The 27,399-nt window shown below is 39.9% G+C and overlaps 1 protein-coding gene across 3 annotated transcripts in view; it reads left to right on the plus strand.

The window, feature by feature from the left end:
* The window catches only part of KSR1 (kinase suppressor of ras 1), a 260,113-nt gene extending 234,119 nt beyond the window's left edge, over positions 1-25,994 (plus strand). For all 3 annotated transcript variants that reach the window (XM_077296854.1, XM_077296853.1, XM_077296852.1), the window contains 6 exons: positions 1,232-1,328; positions 6,370-6,503; positions 6,970-7,101; positions 11,589-11,724; positions 12,539-12,672; positions 17,491-25,994. In XM_077296854.1, the coding sequence (XP_077152969.1) occupies positions 1,232-1,328; positions 6,370-6,503; positions 6,970-7,101; positions 11,589-11,724; positions 12,539-12,672; positions 17,491-17,569 (712 nt within the window). In that variant the 3' untranslated portion in view covers positions 17,570-25,994. The remainder of the gene's footprint in view (positions 1-1,231; positions 1,329-6,369; positions 6,504-6,969; positions 7,102-11,588; positions 11,725-12,538; positions 12,673-17,490) is intronic.
* The last annotated feature ends 1,405 nt before the right edge of the window (positions 25,995-27,399 follow it).

The following is a 27,399-nucleotide window of genomic DNA, read 5'->3' on the forward strand; positions in this document are numbered from 1 at the left end:
GTCCCCGGTAACCAGGGTAAACATCGGGTAACTAAGCGCAGGGCCGCGCTTAGTAACCCGATGTTTACCCTGGTTACCAGCGTAAACGTAAAAAAACCAAACAGTACATACTTACATTCCGGTGTCTGTCCCCGGCGTTCTGCTTCTCTCCACTGTGTAAGCGCCATAGCCGGAAAGCACAGCGGTGACGTCAGACGTCACCGCAGTGCTCGCTTTCCGGCCGGCAGGCGCTCACACAGTGCAGAGAAGCAGAACGCCGGGGACAGACACCGGAATGTAAGTATGTACTGTTTGTTTTTTTTACGTTTACGCTGGTAACCACGGTAAACATCGGGTTACTAAGCGCGGCCCTGCGCTTAGTTACCCGATGTTTACCCTGGTTACAAGCGAACACATCGCTGGATCGCTGTCACACACAACGATCCAGCGATGTCAGCGGGTGATCAAGCGACGAAAGAAAGTTCCATACGATCTGCTACGACGTACGATTCTCAGCAGGGTCCCTGATCGCTGCTGCGTGTCAGACACTGCGATATCGTAACGATATCGCTAGAACGTCACGGATCGTACCGTCGTAGCGATCAAAATGGTACTGTGTGACAGTACCCTAAGTAATTCATCAGCATAGCTTTCCAGCCTCTTAAACCTCCTTGTTGCCTACACTTGAGTACTAATTCTGGTTCAGTACCTTCATCCTAGAGCTGTACTTATGCTAATGTGACGCATTAATGGTCTGTCAGTGCTTGATCTGAAGTGTACACTGTTCTCATTATATTTGCATTTATAGATAACAGAGCTTTTGAGCAAGCACATGACTCAGAAAATAAGAGCAGTGATTAGGATTGATAGTTCAGGACCTGACAAGGAGGGTGAAAGAGGTGAGCAGCTAACCTGTATAGAAATCAATGGGCTGTAGAGAGCTGACTAGGATCTTAGGCGATAACCTCCTCAGCCTGGAATGTAGCTACTGCACATGCTTGGCCAGACTCTAATTGTTGATCCACTTGTAACAAGTTGTACACTAGGTAAGATAAAAGCTCTCATTGCAGGAGAATGACAGCAGATAGCATGAAAATAAGATTGTAATTGTAATTTTTCTGTCTAACTAATTTAAACAATTTAATAACATGACAATACCCCTTTAAATTTGACCTCTTCAAATCCAAGGATGGCAAGTCTGGACGGTAACTTTTTTTAACATTTATTTGAACCATGTGCTATTTTGTTTCAGTTATTGCAAAGGAAGGACACTTCATGCATTTGTGAGGGATCCTAAAGCCTCTCTAGACATCAATAAAACTCGTCAGATTGCTCAAGAAATTATTAAGGTAAATGGTCAGTTTCTCTATTTTCTTGAACACGTGTACAACACAATACAATGTTCAAATAGAAAACCTTGGTCCTTGGCATTAATATTGATGTAATTTTGACAGGTAGCACCTACATAAACATTGCCACAGATCAAGTACACTCATTCATTGCAACAGTATACACTACTGGCTGTGGTCTCCTTCAGAAGAATAATTGTCCCTACTACACTGCAAAAGTTCTAAAGAAATGATATGAGAAACATGTGAAACTATCTGGTATGTGCTGGAAAAACAAGTCCAATCCATGGAGGCCCCACCATGCAACTGTCACTAGGTCAAAAATCATAGCCATAAAATGTTAGAGCTGAAAGGGGCCTCCAGTGTCATCGTGTTCTACCCCCTGCTCAATGCAGGATTCACTAAACCATCTCAGACAGACTTCCATTGAAGGAGAACTCACCACCTCTTGTGGCAGCCTGTTCTACACATTGATCACCCTCACCATCAAAAAAGTTTTTTGTAATAATGGCCAGTTTTTCTTCTTATTTTATTCTTGCTGCTCACCTCAGTATTCCTTTTTTTATTTTTAGATTCTGTGTATAGTTTCAGAGCTATGGGCTTGTTTGTTTAATACTCATCTTTATGGTCTTTGCTATGGTGGCGATGTTGACTGCATAATAATACAGAGCAATCAAAGACCTTATTTAGATATACTTTTTAAACGTATGTGTTCTATCAGTGTTCTTAATGGATACAGAATATACCCATTATAGTCTGTGGGGCTGATCACATGTCTGTGTTTTCTCATGGACTGTGCGGGGACGGGGGTATCACAGATGAAAGGCACAATTACAAGTATATGGGTCAGTTTGCTGTCTGTATTTAACATTGCAAAGGATAGGACAAGTTTTGTAATTTATTTCTCCACATGTGAAAAATACTCATGACACATTGACCAAACGCTATTTAATTGAGAAATACTGAAGCACCGCTATAGATAGTACTGGGGAGCAAACCTCATTAGCTCCCTTTACACACCCTCCAGGCGTATGCAAAAAAGGATAGCTCCAGGCAAAGATTGACAAGAAAAAGTGGAGCATAAACATCCATGACCACATTATTATATATAAAATCAGAACTTTATTAAATAATTATAAATCAATAGTATCACAGTAACAACATAAATACTGTAGTGAGTGCTGTACGCACTCCACAAGAACAAGGAGGCAACAAACAAAGGGACGTAATAGTAGCCAAGTACATTAGGGGGAAGCACATATAGATAAATGTGCCCCTAAACTCTCTCGCCCATTAGGGTGCCCAGCCCAAACGGTATGATAAACAGGGTCCTTGCGGTATCCTAATCCCATCTAATACAGGGCTCTGATGCCAAACAGGCACCAATCATTGAATTAGGCTTACCCATAATGGATGCTTGAAAAGGGTTCCCCCTCCTGACGTGGCTCCCCTGGACGCGCGTTTCGCGTGATCGCTTTCTCGCTTGTTCTTGTGGAGTGCGTACAGCACTCACTACAGTATTTATGTTGTTACTGTGATACTATTGATTTATAATTATTTAATAAAGTTCTGATTTTATATATAATAATGTGGTCATGCATTGACCAAACGCTGTTGACACCAAGCTTCATTTTTTTGCATACAAGTAAAACTGAAGTCTGAATGAGGCCCCCAAAGAATCCTGTGAAAAAATGTGCCTTTGGTAAAGAGCATAAGAATTAGCACTAAAAAAAGGTCCAAATCATTACAACCATGTCATAACTAAAATAAATAAGCAGTGGAAATAAAGTAAGAACAAAAACTGGCCTCTTTTGACCCTGTGAAAGCCATTTACAGAGTTCTGCTTTATATCATCTATTCTACATCTGTTGCTGTGTAATATAAATATGACTGTCCAAACTCCATGTTTTATAAAAGGACTTTAAGAAGTTATACGGTAAGACATAGCACCATTATATTTATGATATGGTAGGTTTGGACATTTACCCTCCATAATATGTGATAAAAATGCCATAAACTTGATTGTGCTATATAAGCCTATTTACTTTCCTCCCATACAGTCATTGTGGGCATTAGTTTGTTGTATCAAAGGGCAAGTGACAAATGTTTTATGTGACTTAAAGCTATGTGTTTTCCAAATTCAGATCAGTTCATGTAAAATGTTTAGGTCACTATGTTACTCGACATTTACAGTACAGACCAAAATTTTGGACACACCTTCTCATTTAAAGATGTGTCTGTAATTTCATGACTATGACAATTGTACATTCACACTGAAGGCATCAAAACTATAAATTAACACATGTGGAATTATTTACTTAACAAAAAGCTGTGAAACAACTGAAATTATGTCTTATATTCTAGGTTCTTCAAAGTAGCCACCTTTTGCTTTGATGACTGCTTTGCACCCTCTTGGCATTCTCTTGATGAGCTTCAAGAGGTAGTCTCCGGGAATGGTTTTCACTTCACAGGTGTGCCCTGTCAGGTTTAATAAGTGGGATTTCTTGCCTTATAAATGGGGTTGGGACCATCAGTTGTGTTGTGCAGAAGTCTGGTGGATACACAGCTGATAGTCCTACTGAATAGACTGTTAGAATTTGTATTATGGCAAGAAAAAAGCAGCTAAGTAAAGAAAAACGAGTGGCCATCATTACTTTAAGAAATGAAGGTCAGTCAGTCACAAAAATTGGGCAAACTTTGAAAGTGTCCCCAAGTGCAGTGGCAAAAACCTCAAGCGCTACAAAGAAACTGGCTCACATGAGGACCGCCCCAGGAAAGGAAGACCAAGAGTCACCTCTGCTTCCGAGGATAAGTTTATCCGAGTCACCAACCTCAGAAATCGCAGGTTAACAGCAGCTCAGATTAGAGACCAGGTCAATGCCACACAGAGTTCTAGCAGCAGACACATCTCTACAACTGTTAAGAGGAGACTTTGTGCAGCAGGCCTTCATGGTAAAATAGCTGCTAGGAAACCACTGCTAAGGACAGGTAACAAGCAGAAGAGACTTGTTTAGGCTGAAAAACACAAGGAATGGACATTAGACCAGTGGAAATCTGTGCTTTGGTTTGATGAGTCCAAATTTGAGATCTTTGGTTCCAACCACTGTGTCTTTGTGCGACGCAGAAAAGGTGAACAGATGGACTCTACATGCCTAGTTCCCATCTTGAAGCATGGAGGAGGAGGTGTGATGGTGTGGGGGTGCTTTGCTGGTGACACTGTTGGGGATTTATTCAAAATTGAAGGCATACTGAACCAGCATGGCTACCACAGCATCTTGCAGCGGTCTGCTATTCCATCCGGTTTGCGTTTAGTTGGACCAGCATTTATTTTTCTACAGGACAATGACAAAACCAAACACACCTCCAGGCTGTGTAAGTGTTATTTGACCAAGAAGGAGAGTGATGGCGTGCTACGCCAGATGACCTGGCCTCCACAGTCACCAGATCTGAACCCATTCAAGGTGGTTTGGGGTGAGCTGGACCGCAGAGTGAAGGCAAAAGGGACAACAAGTGCTAAGCATCTTTGGGATCTCCTTCAAGATTGTTGGTAGACCATTCCCGGTGACTACCTCTTGATGCTTATCAAGAGAATGCCAAGAGTGTGCAAAGCAGTCATCAAAGCAAAAGGTGGCTACTTTGAAGAACCTAGAATATGACATAATTTCAGTTGTTTCACACTTTTTTGTTAAGTATATAATTCCACATGTGTTAGTTCATAGTTTTGATGCCTTCAGTGTGAATGTACAATTTTCATAGTCATGAAAATACAGAAAAATCTTTAAATGAGAAGGTGTGTCCAAACTTTTGGTCTGTACTGTATGTGTAGAAAAGTATTGTGAATTTACTACTTTAAATAATATTGCGCGATGGTAGTAAGCATATTTCTAGCACAGTCCTTGCAAGTAATAGCTAAGAAATGGAAGATATTAGAACTAGTTTAAGGCAGCTTTGTCAGTAGGATCAAACACTCCTAAGCCATCTACATGGGCATGTAGGTCCTAGAGAGTTGAATAAAATGATACCTTGATACCTGCGATCCAATGTCTTATTCCAGAGAAATCCATATTTTCCTTAGATGTAAATGAGCTATTCAGGACACTGGGCCGGACACTGATCTGTTTGAGATTCAACCTCCAGATCTTATTCTAAATAAAAGGGAGTGTTACCAGTGTGAGACATGTAATGCCTGACACCTTGCTCTCATAATCATACTCAGCTCTGCAATGAGATCAGAGCTAACGCAGTACAGGAGAAGTGAGCTTTGTCTCATTACAAACAATTGTAGCAGCTCTTATCCTCTCATAGTGATGGGAGCTCTGCTGCACAGCTGTGCTTGTTTATAACCAACACAGTACAGCAGAGCTAAACCTTATCTCAATAAAAACACAACATGCTCATTTGTAGTTGTCTTCTCATAGAGCTGACAGCTCTGCTGTTCTTCCCTTCCTCCTACAGTGACTGCATTTGAAATGAAAGCTGAAGCACTATGAGAGGATTACAGTTTCAAATGTTTTTGTAATGAGACAAACTTCACTTCTGCTGTATGGTGTTGGCTCTGTCGTACGGTGTTATCTTCTGTACAGTGTTAGTTCTGATCTCACTGCAGAGCTGTGTGTGATTATGAGAGCAGACTATCAGTCATTACATGTCTCACACTGGGAACTCCCCCATTTATTTCTAATAAGCTCTGGGGGCAGATTCTCATTGAGATCTTTGTCCGGCCCATAGATCTTATCAGCCCATTTATATATAAGAAGAATCTAGATTACTCTGGAATAAGACATGTGATCACAGATATAAAGGTATCATTTTATTCATCTTACAATACCTACATGTCCATACTTCTCAGGAGGGTTGATCCTACTGACAGATTCCCTTTAATAAAAACTAGAAGAAACTTACCATTAAGTCAATATGTTTGTCTTACCCGTTGTGTGTATGGAACTAAACCTGCTGCAAGATTTCAGTCAGGCCCCTCATTTTATGTATACATTTTCAATATATTCTGGTTTATTTCGTTTTGCTTTTTCATTTTTTTCAGGGTATGGGTTACCTACATGCCAAAGGCATTGTGCACAAAGATTTAAAATCAAAGAATGTTTTCTATGAAAATGGCAAAGTGATAATCACAGACTTTGGTCTCTTTGGAATATCAGGAGTTGTACAAGAGGGAAGGTAGGACCATATGAAAAGCTGGAAATCAAAAACTAGAAGGAGGGGAGCAGCACTTCCATACAGTCACTCATAGATGATGGGAGCAGGCTTTCATGAGGCCGACCCAAGCCCATGATATAATAGCAAATGGAAAGACGAAAGCACATTTTTGTATCTAAGATGGATATATCTATTCTATCGAAAAATGGACAGACAAAAGTAGCACTCATAAAATCAAATACTGCAGTGGTTTATTTCACCCAAGCTTTTCAATAGTGCCACTATGAAGCTTGATAAAGAGCTGAAACATAGCGCATGTGTATCAGACTTGGGTGAAATAAATCTCTAGTATTTGACTTTTTTGGAGTGCTGTTTTCTTCTGTCAGTTTTCTGATATATTCATTTTAGACACAATTATTTTTAGAAAATGTTTTGCTGGTAGTGTCTTTTACTGATTGGAGATTTTTTCTGCTGCTTTTTTGGCCAGGCGTGAGAATGAGTTGAAGTTAAGCCATGATTGGTTGTGTTTTTTGGCCCCTGAAATCGTTCGCGAAATGGCCCCGGGCAAAGATGAAGATAAACTTCCTTTTTCAAAGGCTGCAGATGTTTATGCATTTGGGTGAGTTGAAAACTCTCATTAAGTTATGTAAATATGTAAAGTTTGTACCATTGCTTTGTAAAATGTCTGTGATAAGTTTAATTTATTTGACAATGATCAATGAAGTATATGTATATACTAATGTGCTAGTTGTCAGTCATCAGTTATCTCTTCCAACATCCCACACCCGACTACTTGGTTTGGCCAAGAGGAGAAAGCTGCTTCGAGTTGGGTCTAATAGCGGCATATTTCCCATAATACAAAAGGGTTGGATGTTTGAATTCACACTGCCTAATCCTTCTGTACCCCAACATCATCTGTTGGGAATGAGAACGAATGCACCTAAAGATAGTAAATCAACTCCTTTCTGATCATCTGGTTTGGCCCAATATACTAGATTTATGGCTGTGGTTATGTGGAGTAGTGTTACCTGGAGCATTGGGGGCTTCTGCCTGGCAGCTTGGGTGCTGTGGGGTGTCTGGGTAGCTCCCACTGCTGATGTGACCAGCACCAAAAGATACCACAACTAGGCGCCAAACCATTAATGTTAGGGTGTCATGGCGTTCTGCTTCATACATACACATTGATCATGATCAGAATCTTAAAGGGAACCTGTCACCCCCAAAATCGAGGGTGAGGTAAGCCCCCCAGCATCAGGGGCTTATCTACGGCATTCTGGAATGCTGTAGATAAGCCCCGATGTATCCTAAAAGATGAGAAAAAGAGGTTATATTATACTCACCCAGGGAAAGTCCCGGTCCGGTCCGATGGGTGTTGCGGTCTGATGGGTGTCTCGGTCCGGTGCCCCCTATCTTCATCAGATGACGTCCTCTTCTGGTCTTCACGCTGCGGCTCCGGCGCTGGCGTAGTTTGTCTACACTGTTGAGGGCAGAGCAAAGTACTGCAGTGCGCTGGGCCTCTCTGACCTTTCCCGACACCTGCGCGCTGCAGTACTTTGCTCTGCCCTCAACAGTGCAGACAAACTACGCCTGCGCCGGAGCAGCAGCGTGAAGACCAGAAGAGGACGTCATCTGATGAAGATAGGAGTCGTCGGACCGGACCGCAACACCCATCGGATCGGACCGCCCGCCCAGGAGAGTATAATCTAACCTCTTTTTCTCATCTTTCAGGATACATCGGGGGCTTATCTACAGCATTACAGAATGCTGTGGATAAGCTCCTGATGCCGTTGGGCTTAGCTCACCGTCAATTTTGGGGGTGACAGGTTCCCTTTAAAATAAGAACCTTCGGGTCAGTTTTGCTGATTTTTGCTTAGCCACAATAGATCAATGTGTGAGTTTTAGATGTGCCGTCCATTTTTTTCCTACAGTTATCAGCAATATAACCTAATATATATGGGGGGCATTTTAATCTGAAAGATGTTACTTCTACCTGGATGCAGCATGTCACACAATATTTTGGGGATAACATGCCGCCTTTCTTAATTGTGAAGTATTTTTTTTATCTAGACTATCAAAAGTTACTTAAACTAACACGTTGTTGTTACATACAAAACATACAAAGAAGTATTAGGCCGGAGACACACTGGTGCGAGATACGGCCGAGTCTCGCTGGTTAAAAGCAAGCTGTGGCACCTGCACTCCGGAGCGGAGCGTGCAGCTGCATAGCAATACATGGAGCCGCACGCTCCGCTCCGGAGTGCAGGTGCCACAGCTTGCTTTTAACCAGCGAGACTCGGCCGTATCTCGCACCAGTGTGTCTCCGGCCTTAGAGTATTCACAGAGTCACTACAGTTACAAGCTTCAATACAACCTAAGGCAACGTTCACACAGTCAGTATTTTCCATCAGTATTTGTAAGTCAAAACCAGGAGTGGGTGATAAATGAAGAAGTGGTGACTTGTTTCTATTATACTTTTCCTCTGATTCTTCCTCTCCTGGTTTTGGCCAAAACATTTCCTCTGCTGTAGTAATTTGCTGTTATCCATTTCATTATTCTGCATGGTTACCTTCTCTGAAATTAACCATTTCAGATCACGTATTAGCTCACTTTCCGTATCTCATCTTATACTTGCATTAAAAAAGGTCTAGCAACAGATGCTTCCCCATACTGTACTTTATTAAATTAATCTCCAGTACTAGATTTATATTTATTTAACGATCTCTTTAATTGTCTGTCTGTTTCTTGCATACATTTTTACTTGGACATTTTATAGAATAAAATACATTTTTACTGTAACCAAAATAAAATCTTCATATTGATATTATTATTATTATTTATTTATATAGCACCATTAATTCCATGATGCTGTACATGAGGAAGGGGTTACATACAGGGTTATAAATATCATTTACAGTAATCAAGTTTACAGTGACAGACTGGTACAGAGGGGAGAAGACCCTGTCCTTGCGGACTTACATTCTACATGATATATCATGACTTTTTGTTAATGATGAATGCTATCGCCATTTGTGATTTGCACTCCTTACCGTTTTAACAAGCATACAGTAAGTTCTTAATTTTCCACTTGTTAACCCCTTTCTGCCATTCTGCCATACTATTCTGTCCGATGGCTGAACCTCCACTTTGATGCGGGCTCCGGCGGTGAGCCCGCATCAAAGCTGGGACATGTCAGCTGTTTTGAACAGCTGACATGTGCCCGCAATAGGCACAGGCGGAATTGCGATCTGCCCGCGCCTATTAACTAGTTAAATGCCGCTGACATAGGCATTTAACAAGCCCTTCCGGGCATCGGGCCGGAAATGCGCGCATCGGTGACCCCCATCACATGATCGGGGGTCATCGATGCATCGGCATAACAACCAGAGGTCTCCTGCAGACCTCTATGGTTGTTGATGCCTGGATTGCTGTGAGCCCCAACCTGTGGTCAGCGCTCATAGCAGTGCTGCAATTCTACTACATAGGGGCGATCTGAGCATCGCCTCTGTGTAGCAGAGGAGATCGAGTTGTGGCAGCTTCTAGCCTCCCATGGAGGCTATTGAAGCATGACAAAAGAAAAAAAAATGTTTTTAAAAATATGAAAAAAATTAAAAAATATGAAAGTTGAAATCACCCCCCCCCCCCTTACGCCCCATTCAACATAAAACAATTAAAAAAAAATCAAACCTACACATATTTGGTATCGCAGCATTCAGAATCGCCCCAACCCATCAATAAAAAAAAGGATTAACCTGATCGCTAAATGGCGCAGGGAGAAAAAAAGTCAAAACGCCAGAATTACGTTTTTTGGGTCACCACGACATTGCATTAAAATGCAATAACGGGCGATCAAAAGAACTTATATGCACCAAAATGGAATCATTAAAAACGTCAGCTCGGCACGCAAAAAATAAGCCCTCACCCAACCCTTGATCACGAAAAATGTAGATGCTACGGGTAACGGAAATTTGCGCAATTATTTATTTATTTACTTTTTTAGCAAAGTTTGGATTTTTATTTCGCCACTTAGATAAAATAATAACCTAGACATGTTTGGTGTCTATGAACTCGTAATGACCTGGAGAATCATATTGGCAGGTCAGTTTTAGCATTTAATGAACCTAGCAAAAAAGCCAAGCAAAAAAACCCCTTTCTGACATCTGACATACTATCCCATTGAGGTGACCTGGACCCGTATGACCATCGACGGGATAGTACATCATATGCGATCAGCCACTCTCACGTTGGGAGTACGACCGATTGCGGCCGGGTGTCAGCTGATTATCACAGCTGACATCCGGCACTTTAACCCCCGGAACACTGCGATCAAACATGATCGCAGCGTTCCGGTGGCATAGGGAAGCATCGTGCAGGGAGGGGGCTCCCTGCGTGCTTCCCTGAGACCCTCAGAACAACGCGATGTGATCGCTCAGCATCTCCTCCCTGCAGGCCCCCGGTTCCAAGATGGTCGCGGGGTCCTTCCGGGTCCTGCAGGGAGGCGGCTTGTCAGTGCCTGCTGAGAGCAGGCGCTGAGAAACCTCCAGCACTGCCTGTCAGATCGCAGTGATGTCCCACCCTGGGACAATGTAAAAATGTTAAAAAAAAATAAAATTAACATGTATAAAAATTATTTTAAAAAAATTCCTAAATAAAGAATAAAAAATAAATATTGTTCCAATAAATACATTTCTTTATGTAAATAAAAAAAACAATAAAAGTACACATATTTAGTATCGCCGCATCCGTAATGACCCGACCTATAAAACTGGTCCACTAGTTAACCCCTTCAGTGCAATCCCACTAGCCGCTGCCCACCCTCCCCACATGCTACATTCCGACCATAAGACGCACCCACACTTTCCTCCCAAATTTGGAGGAAAAAAGTGTCTTATGGTCAGAAAAATACGGTATATCTCTGTTGGAATAAGGTCTAGCCATAGAGTGTATGTTTGTGTGTAAGCTAGATAAAATTACTTTTTTTGGCCAACTGCTGTTTCATGTGAATGGTCATTGTTGTGCCTATCTAGATTGTATAGCTGGTAAGGTAGAAAAGGCCTAACTCCTATCCAACTACACACAATATTGTATTGTATTTTTTTTTTTATAAAGGACTGTATGGTATGAACTGCAAGCCAGGGATTGGCCATTCAAAAGTCAAGCAGCCGAGGCTCTAATATGGCAAGTTGGAAGTGGCGAAGGCGTGAAGCAGGTGTTGTCTACTATAAGTCTTGGAAAAGAGGTCACTGTAAGTATATGTAAAAAAAAAACGTATATGAAGACTCAAAATTCTGACTCATTGAAGTGGATGCCTCATAAAGACATCCCCTGTCCATATGCTCTACTAGGGTAAGGAATTCCCCAGCTTGGGACCTCCCTTTGAACAAAAAAGGAGAACAACTTTGGAGGACTTCCAATGTCCATATATTACATTGATGGTCATTCTTCTGAATCGCCATTGTGTAGTACGACTTAAAGGGAATCTATTAGCAGGTTTTTGCTATGTAATCTGAGAGCAGCACTATATAGGGGTAGAGAGCCTGATTCCTGGAATGTGTGACTTGATCAGCAACTTGCTATAGTTTCAATACAATCAGCATTTTATCAGGTGGAGATTATCACTGCTGAACTAGGTGTCGCATGCAAGCCAGATCAGCTAATCTGTGTAACTCGCCCTCATCACTGATTGGCAACTTGCTGATAATGCATATTGTACACAGGAAGCTGCCAATCAGTGGTGTGGGCAGGGTTATACACAGCTCAGTAATCTGACATATGCTACATTCAGAGCAGAAAAAACAGGGATGTTATCAAAACTGCAGCAATCAACCCAGTAAGTACATCGCTGGAGTCAGGCCCTACGTAATGCAGCTTTCAGATTCAATAGCAGAAAAAACCTGCTTATGGATTCCCTCCAGCTGAAAATGTCTAGATGTTCTAAACTCCAACATGAAGGCTGTTGTCTGCAGTGATACAGCCTCTTTAATATATAATTTGACTTTTCTTTAAAATGAATGACACTGCAAGGTTTGTAATTTTTCATGAACTTTTGTTTCGTACAGGAAATTCTGGCTGCATGTTGGTCATTTGACTTTAGTGAGCGACCCAGCTTTACAATACTGATGGATATGTTAGAGAAGCTGCCAAAACTTAACCGAAGGTTGTCACATCCTGGACACTTCTGGAAATCTGCAGAGTAAGTATCCCTGCAAAAATAATTAGGAAGTTATTCTGGTCCCCTCAAAATACTTCATTAGAAGCAAGGGTAATTGTTCAATGTATTAGATGCCACGTGGCAAGTGCAATAGATCTGTACCCGAAACATAGCTTTGTCAGTAGGCGTAATGTTCGGTATCCGTTCTGTTAACAGAATGTCAGAATAATCTCTAATCAGTTACATATCGGTAATTGAATACATTACAATGAAAAATATTGTGAAACACAGGGCATGAAGTGAAAAAGTGATTATATTTTATTACATTGTTAAGCATTGCATTAAAGGGAACCTGTCACCCCCCCCCCCCCCCCCCCCAGTCGTTTCAAACTAAAAGAGCCACCTTGTGCAGCATTCTGACAAGGTGGCTCTTTTAGTTCTGGGTGCTGTAACTAGAGAAATAATCCGTTTTGTTTAATTTGTCAGAAATACCTTTCTTCAGTCAAGTAGGCCGGCGTTTCCCCCCTGCTGCAGACGCCACACAGCCGTCAGTCAAATCTTCTTGGTGCCGGGCGCCGCCTCCTCAGCGCTGTTTTGAAAATAGCCGGCACCTGCGCTCTTTTCTCCTGCCTTTGGCAGGCGCAGTGAGCGCTGCCCATCTTTCCTCATATGCAGTCTCGGTGACTGCGCCTGCGCGGCCACCCTGCCTGTGAATCCCAGCCCCACAATGTGAATAAATCATGTCACTGCAGGGCTGGGATTCACAGGCAGGGCGGCCGCGCAGGCGCAGTCACCGAGACTGCATATGAGGAAAGACGGGCAGCGCTTACTGTGCCTGCACCAAGCAGGAGAAAAGAGCGCAGGCGCCGGCTATTTTCAAAACAGCGGGTGAGGAGGCGGCGCCCGGCGCCAAGAAGATGTGAGTGACAGCTGTGTGGCGTCTAAAGCAGGGGGGAAACGCCGGCCTCCAGGACTGAAGACCAGGTATTTCTGACAAATTAAAAAACGGATTATTTCTCTAGTTACAGCACCCAGAACTAAAAGAGCCACCTTGTCAGAATGCAGCATTACTGCTGCACAAGATGGCTCTTTTAGTTTGAAACAACTGGGGGGGGGGGGTGACAGGTTCCCTTTAAATATACTTTAGCATTTTGTATTTATCCATCATAAAAGCATTTGGAAACAAAATTTGTTCATATTTAAGGGTATGTTCACATTGGTAATTTCAGTGTTTTTTTCTGCACCAAAAGTGCAGAATGTTTGTTGGAAAAAATGCTGCACAGAGTACGTGCATTTTGTTGTGTTTTTTATATGTGTTTTCGCAACATTTGTCCTTGCTTGTTGAATGGGTTAAAAGTGCTGCGAAAACGCTAATAGAATTGACATGCTGCGTCTTGTAAAAACGCAGCAGGGCTCAAAATATACAATTAAAGACCAGTGGCGCTTGCAATACCGAGAGTCTTGCAGCAGATAGTGACACAGTACCACTCTTCTGTGTCGCTGTCTATAAATAATGTAGATAAGTTTATATCTGCGCTAGATTTGATCCCACACTAATTGTATAAACCTATAGTAAAGAGCACCCACTTTCTGTTCAACACTAATGAGCTATTTATATGGAGAACGAATGGCAAAAGGTTAAGGGTGTGCTTAGCCTAATCAATCCACTGCAGCTGCAGTAAAAATCCATAAAAACAATAAATATATATAAATACTTAAAAGCATCAAAGTATCACATAGGCACACACTACAGGTATAACTGAAAAGAAGTTACCTGATGCGCCTACGTGTATTGTTCAGTATCTTCAGCTTTTCTGATATTTGCCTGTTCCAAAGATCCGTATTGGGAGGTCAAATGTGTTACCTTTAAGGTGTAAGGACTGTGGGCGCTGCCCCGGCCGGCGGCAGAACACCCCGAAGTCGTTACCAGCGTGGAGTAGATGAACGCTGCACTGTGTAGCCGCTTGGTTCACTGTAGGTACAGGACCTTACGTGACGTCACGGTCACGTGATTGCTCACGTGACTTGGCTAAGGAGAGCGCGGTGGACCAATTCCTATGCGTTTCGGAATAGACGTATTCCCTCCCTGAGGACCTATGTGATACTTTGATGCTTTTACGTATTTATATATATTTATTGTTTTTATGGATTTTTACTGCAGCTGCAGTGGATTGATTAGGCTAAGCACACCCTTAACCTTTTGCCATTCGTTCTCCATATAAATAGCTCATTAGTGTTGAACAGAAAGTGGGTGCTCTTTACTATTGGTTTATACAATTAGTGTGGGATCAAATCTAGCGCAGATATAAACTTATCTACAGGGATCAAAATATGTTCAGAAAAAAAATCAGTGTGTACATAAGATTTTAGAAATGTCATTAGTTATACTGGTGCTATAAAACGCTGTGTATGTTATGAATCAAAGATACCGAAAAGCTGTAAATGCCTTGTGTGAGCATACCCTAATTATTGTGCTGCAAAACTGCTGTGTCTACTTTTCTTGACTTCTAAGGCAAAGTTATTAATTGATTCTTTGTACCTTCTTTCCCCCATGGATCTTATTATTTGCTGATTCCCTTGCTGCCATTCTTCCTTCCACCTTCCATGGTCCTGCTGTCGGCCGCGGCACACCACTTTGGATATCTCTGAACTCATCTGTATTGTTGATCCTTTGCTTCCTCTCTGCTTGGTTTTCTTCTGCATCACTTATTCCTCCATATATCCTGTATTTTACATTGCATGTAATGTCAGTAGACATTGGAACAATTTTTACACAAAGGGTCAATTCTGCCAACATGGCTTTTACATCCACTGCCCTGTTGCCAATAAATAAACGGACAGGCTTATTCCTTATCGCCCCTGCAGTCTATTAACTTTTTATTTTCTATAACTAAGGATCATGAAAGAAGTGCTAGGTAATATATCACTGCTCAAAGATACATTAGGGGAATATCTGAAATTAAAGAGAACACTTTTTTTTAGACTTGGGTCACTTGTATAAAGCTTTCTTCTTGCTTTCATCAATGGCTAAAAAGAGGACTTGGGCAGAGACCAGGCTGCCACAATCTGGACGAGCGCCTACAATAGGCTGAAAGTCATTCTATCCGGAACGTAATATATACATGAATTAATATAAGTAATGTAGTAACATAAAATAACCCTTACAGCCACAGACTTGTCATGCTTCAGACATGCAGCAGATGTGGTCTTTAGATAATATATGTAATAAAGATATATATGGTAACTGTTATTAAACAAACTGAAATTTCAGTAATGACCAGGGTTCAGTAGTTCCTAAAATAGGCAGCATGTGAATGCGAATCACACTGACTACTGACCCTGAAAAGGAGAAGAATTCTGACCCAAGTTCTGCTTTTCCTGGCTTGATTTCTAATTTTAGCGTTGGGGTAATTTTGAGCATAACCTATAGCTCCAAGGTGACTGAGACTCAAGAAAATTGCTGCTTGTGGGTGATTTGAATGTTTCTTTGTTGTTATGTGTTGCAATGTCAATTTTTACATGGCCATTCGCAACTTTCCATGGGGGGACCCTGCTGTAGTCTTTGTAGAGACTTGGCCTTAAAGTTGACATATGAGTTTTTTATTAATCAGATCCATGCAGGAAAATTGTTATGTCACGTCAGTTGTGGTGTCTTTTCTTTATAAATCTCGCCTTTTCTGCTTCTGATTGCTTTGTGCCGTTACTAATACATTTTTCGTCTTTTAATTATATTGTCTTAACCACATGAGGATTGTTGATTAACTGTGTTTTCTCCTCTTCGTAGGTTATAGCTGCTGGCCATCTAACTGGGCTCTGCCTTGCATGCTTCCATGCGTCTTCTAATCTACAGCTTCGTGGACACTTACCTTCCACCCACAAAACAATTAACCACCAATATAAGCAAACCTTTTTAACCCTTGGATGTATCTACTGCTTTGATCTTTTTCTTGCCTGCTATTCTCTTGGTGTAGGCTGTTTGCTTGAATAACAAACTCTTGACTGCAAGAAATCTACTTGGCACTAACCATAGGACTATCTGTGTACCTAGTTTCTCAAGCACTATGGGCCAGCAGTAACTTTTTCTAAAACAGGGTTACCAGCAGTTTAGTGGATTCATTGCACTGGGTGCTTTATGTCTGTGTCCTTCTAATAAGCACTTTTTAGTCTGTGTGTGTTTTAAGATTGTCCATCAATGAACAGCACAATTTCAAAGGCTTATGCCACCATGTGCCAACATCTGGTACTGGTTTTAGACTTTGTACATCATTGTCTGTTACTTTTGCTATTGTGGCTTGGATTCCATTCTTCTACAAGGACATCATTTTTTATTTGGACAAGATGTGTTTGACATGTATGAGGATTCTGAATCTATTACAACCACAATATCTGAGATGCACTTTACAGATGGCATTCTCAATGTGCGGAAACTACAACGCTATTTCCCACACTGCTTTGCATCAGTAATAGCTGCGTCCTCTTCTGAAGAAAAGGGAAGTGCAGTAACACCACCTGATTCTTATGTCAGAGTGACCAGTATAGAATTGGAAAGTGGTGGGAGTCGCGTCATTTACACTTTATATACAGGGTTCAGCAAGCATCAAACGGTATATATAATGCAAAAATCTGAGAATTTTTATAGTCCACATACATATCATTCCTTGTTTTTTTAACCCATGTAAATAAATGAATAAGTAATAAATTTGGAATTAAATTTTTAGGATCTGTTAGGCTTGAATGTTGCATTTTTGTTGGACAATCTTATAATTGGGGATATTATGTATGTATAGTGGATGAAGTACAAATGAAAATGTTTTACCTAGTCTAACTTAGACATGTTTGTTTTTGTTCCCATTCTTTTAGCATTAACAGTAGCAAAAGTATCCCCCGTTTTGAAAGGTTTGGCCTGGGAGTCTTGGAGCAGGGTAACCAAAAGATCTAATGTGCTGAGAGCTGTCTGAAAGTGATATTCATGCTTAGTACTACAGCAACCTGCAGAGATTGGAATTGCAGCCAGTGGTGGCTCCCTGTAATGGATATGCTTTTTTCTCTTTTAATGACTTTTTTAATTAATCCATTCGGCACTGTACGAGAGCAGAGCAGTGCCTTGCCTGCCCCTCGCAGCGCTGAATGGCTTAAGCTTTAATTCTACCTGCTGATCTTGTTGTTTACATATGATTTTATGCACGTGAGTTGTATTGTGTCTATGAGAGTGAATAAATGTGACTGACTTTTTTTTTTACTTCTATAAAAGCTACAGAATTACTTGTTCTTCATCCCTAAGCCATAATGTGCTTTTGAGGCAACACAAAAAAGGCATATTCCTGCTGTCAAGTCAATTCTGTGTCTAAGCTTACTATCTTACTCTGACGAATATTAAATACAGTAACGCATTAGTTTTGTTGATAGCAAGGTTATGTTCACTAACAATGAAACCTATTAGAGTGGTGGACAAAGGATGACACTGACTGTTCAGGTACTCGCTCTATAGTAATACAGAATGGTTAAACATTTTACTAAAATTCCAACATCTTAAAAATCTGCTTAAATTGAATCCTCTGTCATCTTTTACATTTTGAGTGTACATCACAATTTTTGAAACTATCAACAAACGATCAGTGGATTACAAAAAATGTGAGCAAAGAACCACTGGACATTTTCATCAATAATTGATGCAATGCCTTATGTTAGAGAGAACCTGTCAGCTATCTTTATTTTCCTATGTCAACTTACTGTTTCAGTAAATCATTGTATCCATCATAAACTAACAATTCTGCAGTAATTCTGTGAACAGATCTGAAATTCAGTAAGAATCCGAATCAGTTGGTCTTTGCGTTATAATTTTCTTAAGGTTTAGTTCACATCTGCATTTGATGCATCTGTTTGACACAGAAGTGAACTTTGCGTAATATACCCATTGTACATTACATATCTGTTTCCACTTGTAACAGATGGCAAAATATTAATTAGGACATCTCTGGTCTAATATATTTAAAGTCACTGAACTTTAGGCCAGGGTCGGACAAGTGTACGAAAAATCACCTTATTTTCATCCAGAAAACTTTGATGATTTTCATGCATTTGCCATTTACTGTATGTGTCTGTATTTAAAGGGAACATGACAGCTGATATATGCTGCCTAATCTTAGGGCAACATGTCACTAGCTGTATGATCTCAGGCAGATATATTTGACTCTGAAACACCACGGCAGGGCGCGCTGTAGACTAGTCGGACAGGTGAGTCCATGGCTAGAGATGAGCGAACTAAAAAGTATTGGGTTTGTACCAGACAGTTAGTGTACGGCGCAAAACACCAAACACGAACTTCTCCCGGAAGTCCGTTGCAAAGTTCAGCGTTCCGGAGGAAGTAGAGAGAAAGAGAAAGAAGTCCAAGAGAGAGAGAGAGAAAGATTGATTTTCCAGCTCAAAAGTTTGGGTCCCCATTGTTTTCAATTTGGCCTGGTTCAAGTTTGGATACAGTTCTGGTAACTGAACCCACCTTTGGAATAAAGTTTGGGTTGTGTACCAGTATCCAAACTTCCACGGGTCTGCTCATTCCTATCCCCGGCGGCTTCTCCCTGCCCGCTGCCCTGGATTCACAGGTCTCTGCCTCCATGCACGTGTAGGCTGCATTTAAGGTATGTTTTTCTCTGAAGTGCTGCAGCATCGCAAACATGAGTCAAACATACTTGGTTTAGTTCATACAGCCAGTACCAGACACATAATGTGGATTGGGCAGCATGTATCAGCTGCCAGGTTCTTTTTAACATCCGTCTGACATTTATATATATCGACAGTTAAAAAATATACATGATCAAATACAGTTTCTCAAGTTAACAAAGGTAATGTGTCCTTAAAAATAGTGTGCAATATGGATGTTCCATGTGGGATCTCAATTTTTTTCACACCTATATACTTGAATGGGTGAGACCCATCTGAGACTGGGAAGAGAACAGCACATTCTATGATTTATTTTCACATGGCCAGAATGTCTGTGTGAAAGAAAACTTCTGAATGGTCGTTTTGAATTACATTGGTCAGTGTTCTGTCCGTTTTTTATTCGGACAGAATACTTATATGTTATATGCTTGTCTGAACGAGTTAGGAATATGCAAGAATGTTTTATAGAGAAGAATGTTTTATAGAGTTGTAGTGTATGTTATTACTGGATACAAGTGAGAACGTTTCACAATCTCTTAGTCAGAAGTAGAGCTGGATTGGGATAAGCTCTAAGTATATTACTTAGGAGAGATCTTTGAGCATAGTTACAATCACTTAAACCATGTATGACACAATAAAAACAGGGTTGATTTTACTTTTCATTAAGAATTCAATTGCCACTTCAGGTGCCCTTAAAAAAAAAAATACAAGGTTCAACATGAAAAGAGAAGCGTGACGACCTGTCACTGCTGAAGTGCCGTGATCTACACTGAAAACATTTAGTACAAGTTACACAATTCAATCTGAATATTTGTTCATGGTCACTATATTAGTCATTGTTACTATATTGCTATATTATTATATGTTATTTGTCACTTTATTAATACTTGGCTTGTATTAAGTTAGTGCTGAAGATTAGAGATTAAGGTTACATGTACAAATACCTTTCCATTTTTACATCCACTAAACTTTTCCCCATGTATCAATTGTTTTACATCCGTTTTGCCTTTTTATTTTCTCTGATTGATCTTTTTTTTTTTTAATGGATCATTTACAAACGGATGAAAAAAAGGAGGGAAAACTGATGCAAAATGATTGATGTCTTCCATTTTCCATAGATCCCCATAGACTCTGATAGTGAAGTCTGATCTGCCAAAACAGGTGAGGATAGGGCATCTACCGAATTTAATAAAACAGACAAACAGATCAGTTTAAAAAAGTGTGAATGGTTCTATTAAACTCTGCGGGTCTTTGTAAGATATGTTTACATATACATTCGTAGCATACAGATTAAAAAATGGATGTGTGAATATAGCTTGTCTGTATCCTTTTAGAAATGAGGATTCATGATGGACCTTAAGACTATGGTCAAACGACGTCTTTTTCACGCTTTTTTTCCACGAAAAACGCAGCATTTTACTGTCCCCACAAATTGAATGATATTTCTGAAATCTCATGCACGTGTTGATTATTTTTTCCTTGCAGATTAGAAGCAGTTTTAAATCCGCAGCCTATCCATTCTTTCTGTGTTTTTGCAGCATTTTTCACCTATTTTAAAGAATGGGGAAAAAAACACATCAAAGGCTATGTGCACACATTCAAGACTTGCTGTAGAGAATTCTGCTGCAAATCCTGATGTGTTGACAAGAATAATGCTGTGTAAAATATGCGCATTTTTTTGCATGCGTTTTAGTTGCAGATTTTTCCACACTCATTATTATGACTGAAATCTGCTGCAAAAAGGCTGCAAGAATTGACGCGCTGAAGATTTGCACAACTGCTGCAAATCTGCAAGAAAAAAATAAGCAATGTGTACACAAGACTTCAAGAATCTCATTCACTTTGTTGGTACTACGAAATCTTTCAGTGTTTGTGACAAACCTGCATGGGAAAAAACATGACAAAAATGCAAGTGTTCATATACCCCCCAAAAAATGCATAAAAAATGTGACAAAATGCTGCGTTTGTCCCTCCAACACATCAGGATTCGCAGCAATGCTGCCTAATCTGAACTTTTGCAAATACCATACATTTTTTACCACTCACTATCTCTTCACTTCTTTTACTTTGAACTAATAGAGCCCCACTCAGGTATTCATTAATTTCACAAGGGCAATATCAAGGTTTCTAGAATGACTCTAGTTTCCAGTAGAAGTCGCAATGTCATGTAGAAATGTGGTCATAATGACTACGTGAACTAAACTAATAGTCTTGCAAAATGAACTGTGTGGAAACCCCCTGACAAGGGTGTTTCCTTGTTTGACAACTTCATCATTTTGTGAATGATTAGCTCTTTTTTTTACTTTCCATTTTTACATTTAACATAGAAGATATTTCTCAAAAGATCAGTGTATACAATAAATATATTTTTATGCCATTGCCTAATCATTAGATTTTCTAGAGAAAGAGACAAAAATTAAGCTGTTATGCCCAAGTGACTTGAAACAGATTATTTTGGGACAACCCCTTTCAAAGTTTGGCAGTCAGCTGATCACCTTGGGTCCATTTTCTTGCAGCTCTGGCAAAAAAACGTCTAGGGAAATATAGTATTCAATGGGATATATTCAGGGGGAATGATGTCCTTATGGCCCAAAGTACACATTAGCCAGTGGTTGTCTTTATGAGACAGACAATATGTGTTACTATATTATAGATAATTGAAGAGGATATGAAGCATGGCATGTTTGGACCTTACAAATTCACCATCACAGTAAACATCCATATGGTTACATTTACCCAATGAAGTCCAAAAAATGTCTTGTTACCCTCTATTGGGCCAATATTTATAGGTATACATTATTCCATACAAAAGTCTGAATTATTAAAACGTATTCTGTGTGCTAAGGGTTTATTTTTACAAAGGGTTCCCAAAGGCCACATTTCTCACTGTAAGACTTTTTTGACTTCTATCTTTACAACATTTATCTTCAATGTAGACTCTAAAGGTGGTGTGAAGGGAGCCAACTGCTTTGCTTTATGTATAAAGTATGTGAAAGGCTTTTGTTTATCTGCCAACAAGTCATAAAATAGTGCACCAACCAAACCTTTGATATATCTTTTTGTTTGCTCTTTCTCCTTAAAGGAGAGGAGTGGCACTCAGTGACTTCTTTTAAATAGGATTTTATTGAAAACCTTACTTGGACATCTGTTATGTTAGATAATAAAAAAGTTTTATAAGTGAACTTGGCAAGAACGTATAAAGGTGATAATCTAAGTAGTGTGATTAAGAAACCTTTTAAAGAGCCGACAATGAGTGACTGATGCTAATTTTCATAGATTGAAATCTATGTAGTGTCACTCATCATACATATATTTTAAAAAAAATTGCAGAAAAAGTACAGTCTTGTACATGTGCTAATGTAATCGCTAACTTCACCATGTCTGCTGCTTCTGGTCTTGTCTGTTCACATAAAACATGAACCAGAGAAAATAGGAATACTACGTCATACTGTTGAGTATCGCGATTGAGAACTGATATTTGTTAAGTCATGGTGGTTTCAACACTGATTAATATCAATGGATCAGACAAGAGGATAGTGGTGAAACCCATTCTGCTTTATGACCGCCTGATGTGTGACACATCCTAGTGCGGTCTGTTATTTCTCAGCACACGGATCCCTAGAGTTTCATTGATCCGCAAACGCATCAGTTTTAAAAACAAATCCATGTTTCCAGTCCGTGAGACTGCGAGTATGTCCCATTCTCTTCCGATTTGCAGATCAGACTGCCATTAAAGTTTATGGGATTTGTTTAAAACGGATGACACACTGAAGACAGACTTTATACTTTAGAGTTAAATCTGAGCTTCATCCATTTGAACTTATCCATTGCTGAGAGTCAATGGATAAAAAAGTTCAGACAGTGTAGCGGCTTCAGTGAGATAAAAAACGTATGGCAAGAAAACTGGAAGAAACTAGGATGATGCACAAGAGAAAAAACCTGTTCTGCATCTCTCGGAAGGTAACACACACAGATGTGTGAATGTAGCCTAAATACTGTGCCCCATAACTGCAGCTAACAGTCCCTGATGCACTAGACTGTTTGGCCCTAAAATAGGATACTCATGGTCGTAACCATTCACTACTCAATTTCATTAAATATAAATTTATGTTTGCTAGAGATGTGACGACTTTATATTTAACACCAAACATTCATAGTCATTGGCTTGGCATTCTTGGATGTGTGATATGCTTCTTATTCATACAATCTAAGTGCTAGTAAACCATTAAAGGGAACCTATCACTAGGTTGTAGACCACTAATTTGATAGCAGCATAATGTAGAGACAGAGACCCTCATTCCAGTGATGTGTCACTTACTGAGCTGCTTAGTGTAGTTTTTGTTAAAATCACTGTCTCATCAGCAGGAGATTATTGCTAGAGGGCATGTAATCCTGCTGCCAAGTAGTCAAGGATATTTATCAGATCTGTATAACCCTGCCCCCACCACTGATTGACAGCTTTCTGTGTACACTATACATGGGCAAAAATCTGTCAATCAGGAGTGTGGGTGGAAATATACGGAGCTTGGCATTCAGAAAACTGCTCAATCTGCAACAGAAGAAATACTGATTTTATAAAAATGACAGCATGCAGCTCAGTAAGTGACATGTCATCGGAATCGGGGTCTCTGCGCCTACATTATGCTTCTCGCAGATGGGGTACCAAAAACATGGCCAGATTCCCTGTAACTTCATAAATAGATCTCCAATATAAAAACTTGCTATGTATACATTTTATAGTACTTCTCTTTTTTAGAGTTACTTAACATGTAAATGCAAAAATGTAATCGATTAGTGTATCCCTACCGAGCATTACTGGAACCAGGTCAGGAGTTCCCAAGAGCACAGCAGCTAGAAGAGCTGTCATTTTAACCTAGCAATGGATAACTGATGTAGTATGCAAATAGGCAGGGAGAAGCCCAACTGATTTTTCTTGCTACAAGTCCTCTGTTTTTGGAGTAAAAGGTTTCTATATCAAATCTGGTTGACTCTCAATCAGAATGAAGTGGCTGACTGGTCCGTTAAAGGTTAGAATGGACGTCAGGGAAGACAAACATACATTTTGAGCATTCCCCTGTAGTAATAAAGTAGCAAATCACAGTAGTACAGGGTGGGCCATTTATATGGATACACCTAAATAAAATGGGAACGGTCTTTGATATCAACTTCCTGTTTATGGCACCTTAGTATATGGGAGGGGGAAAACTTTTCAAGATGGGTGGTGACCATGGCGGCCATTTTGAAGTCGGCCATTTTGGATCCAACCTTATTTTTTCCAATGGGAAGAGGGTCATGTGACACAACAAACTGATTGAGAATTTCACAAGAAAAACAATAGTGATCTTGGTTTCAACGTAACTTTATTCTTTCATGAGTTATTTACAAGTTTATGACCACTTATAAAATGTGTTCAAACTGCTGCCCATTGTGTTGGACTGTTAATGCAACCCTCTTCTCCCACTCTTGACACACTGATAGCAACACCACAGAAGACATGCTACCACAGGCTTCCAGTATCCGTTGTTTCATATGCTGCATATCTCGTATCTTCACAGCATAGACAATGATATCACCAACCATTTCCATTTTATTTAGGTGTATCCATATAAATGGCCCACCCTGTAGACTAATGATGAAAAGTTAAAAAAAGAAATGGACACCATAAATGTATTATTTAAGTCATAGAACACTGGGAACCAGGACAAATAAAAAAAGGACAAAATATATTTACAGATCACCAAATCCCAGTGTGCACAAAACCAAATCCTGACCAGACGTGTGGTACTGGCTAGCTTTAAGAAAGAATGCTGGATAGCGTTTGGAATGCGTTTTCTGAGTGGTAACTTTTACAATGCCTCAGTAAACATTTGTAGATTTTCACCCTAAGGAGCTGGAACATATTTTCCTTTCTTTTTTTTTCAACCAGGAGGAATAGCCATAAACTAACATGTTACCAGTTATTACTGAGGTTGCGCTATTGTGCACATGATGGCAATATCTCCCAGTAACACATAGCAGTTTAGTGGTAATAATGGGTAAAAGCTAGGAGTTTGGTGCCATGGCCAGCAAGTGTCTATAAATAAAAGTAAGGAGAAAATATACCGTAACTTAAAAAAAAAAAATCCACACCTTAATAGCAGAGTGCACATGACTGACAAGATATGTACAAGTTGCTTCTATTCTTCTGATTCGGTTTTACCTTTACGTTTGGTTTGATGCACTAGTGTCTTGATTTTATTCATTTTTTAATATATTTTTATGACTTTTTTGTTTTCTTTTAGTGTTTTTAAAAGGACCACTAACTTAAATGTGACTGTATTAGTAATATTCCTACTTGTGGTGTTGTAAGGGAGTGAATAGCACTGTAAATCTATATCCTTTTAGACCTGTAAATGTGGACACTGTTTATTTTTGCTGTACATTACCGCTCTACTGGCTGAGACTTTACTGCTCTGTAAATGGAGTCTGTACTATGGTGTAATGGACATGTATCTTTTTGAATGTGATGTAAAATTTTGTACAGTTAAATTTTTATATTTTCTATCAACTGAGTTTGTCTTCCAGAATTGCTATTAATTTAATTAAACAGTTAGTATTAACAAAGGTTCTGTATTAGTTATGCAACCAGCAAAAAGTGCACTCCTTATGCTATTGAAATTCTGGATATTTAGGATTCTATAAAGTGAATAAATTCATGCTCTTAAAAATGAATTAATTTGTGTGTTTTTTATTGTTTTGTTGTTTCAATATGAGTTATTTGTGGTGAAAACTTTGTTGAAGAATGTGTGCACCCCAAGGCCTTGCTCCCAAGTAGCGTAAACGCTGCATTTTTTTCTGCTGCAGTTTTTTGTCCAAAAAAAGTACTGTTTTAAGGTCTCATGCAGATGTCTGTGAAACTTACCCTAAGCACAAACCGCAGTACACAGACTGTCCATGCGTCTCCTGACCCAAACTGAACAGTCTTATATACAGTCAAAGTCAAAAGTGTTGGCATCCTTGAAATTATTCCAGAAGATTAAGTATTTTTTCCAGAAAATTATTGCAGTTACACATGTTTTGTTATACACATGTTTATTTCCTTTGTATGTATTGGAACAAGACAAAAACAACTGAAAAAAAAGCAAATTGGACATAACTTCACACAAAACTGGTACTGCCAACTTTAATGGCACCTTTCCAAAATTGGGGGTAAGCAACTTTGTTTTAAGCATGTGATGCTCTTTCAAACTCACCTTTGGCAAGTAACAGGTATGAGCAATATGAAAATCATACCTGAAACCAGATGAAAAGGGGAGAAGTTGACTTAATATTTGCATTTTGTGTCTGTGTGTCCCACACTAAGCATGGAGAACAGAAAGAGGAGAATAGAACTGTCTGAGGACTTGAGAACCAAAATTGTTGAAAAATATCAACAATCTCAAGGTTACAAGTCCATCTCCAGGGATCTTAATGTTCTTTTGTCCACATTATGCAACATAATGAAGACGTTTACCACCCATGGCACTGTAGCTAATCTTCCTGGACATGGACAGCAGAGAAAAATTGATGAAAGGCTGTAGTGCAGGATAGTCTAGGTGATCGATAAGCAGCCCCGATCAAGTTCCAAAGAAATTCAAGCTGTCCTGCAGGCTCAGGGGGCATCAGTGTCAGTGCAAACTATCCATCGATATTTGAATGATATGAAATGGCAGGAGATCCAGGAGGGTCTCTGCTGACACAGAAACAGAAAAATGACCCCTGCCAAAATGTACATGAGTAAGCCAAAATCCTTTTGGAAAGCTTTTTGTGGACAGATGAGACCAAGATAGAACTTTTTGTAAAAAGCACATCATTCTACTGTTTACTAAAAACGAAATGAGGCATACAAAGAAAAGAACACAGTACCTATAGTGAAATATGGTGTTTTGGGGTTGCTTTGCTGGCTCAGGCCCTGCGTACCTTGACTTTGTGCAAGGCATCATGAAATCTGAAGATTACCAAAGGATTTTGGGTTGCAATGTAGTGCCTAGTGTCAGAAAGCTGGGTTTATGTTCTAGATCATGGGTCTTCCAGCCCAATTTCTCTTGTGGGTATGCTGAGATTCATGTGTGGATTTTCCCCATAGAACTGAAT

The sequence above is a fragment of the Ranitomeya variabilis genome, chromosome 3, assembly GCF_051348905.1.
Source record: "Ranitomeya variabilis isolate aRanVar5 chromosome 3, aRanVar5.hap1, whole genome shotgun sequence".
NCBI classification, from domain to species: Eukaryota; Metazoa; Chordata; class Amphibia; order Anura; family Dendrobatidae; genus Ranitomeya; species Ranitomeya variabilis.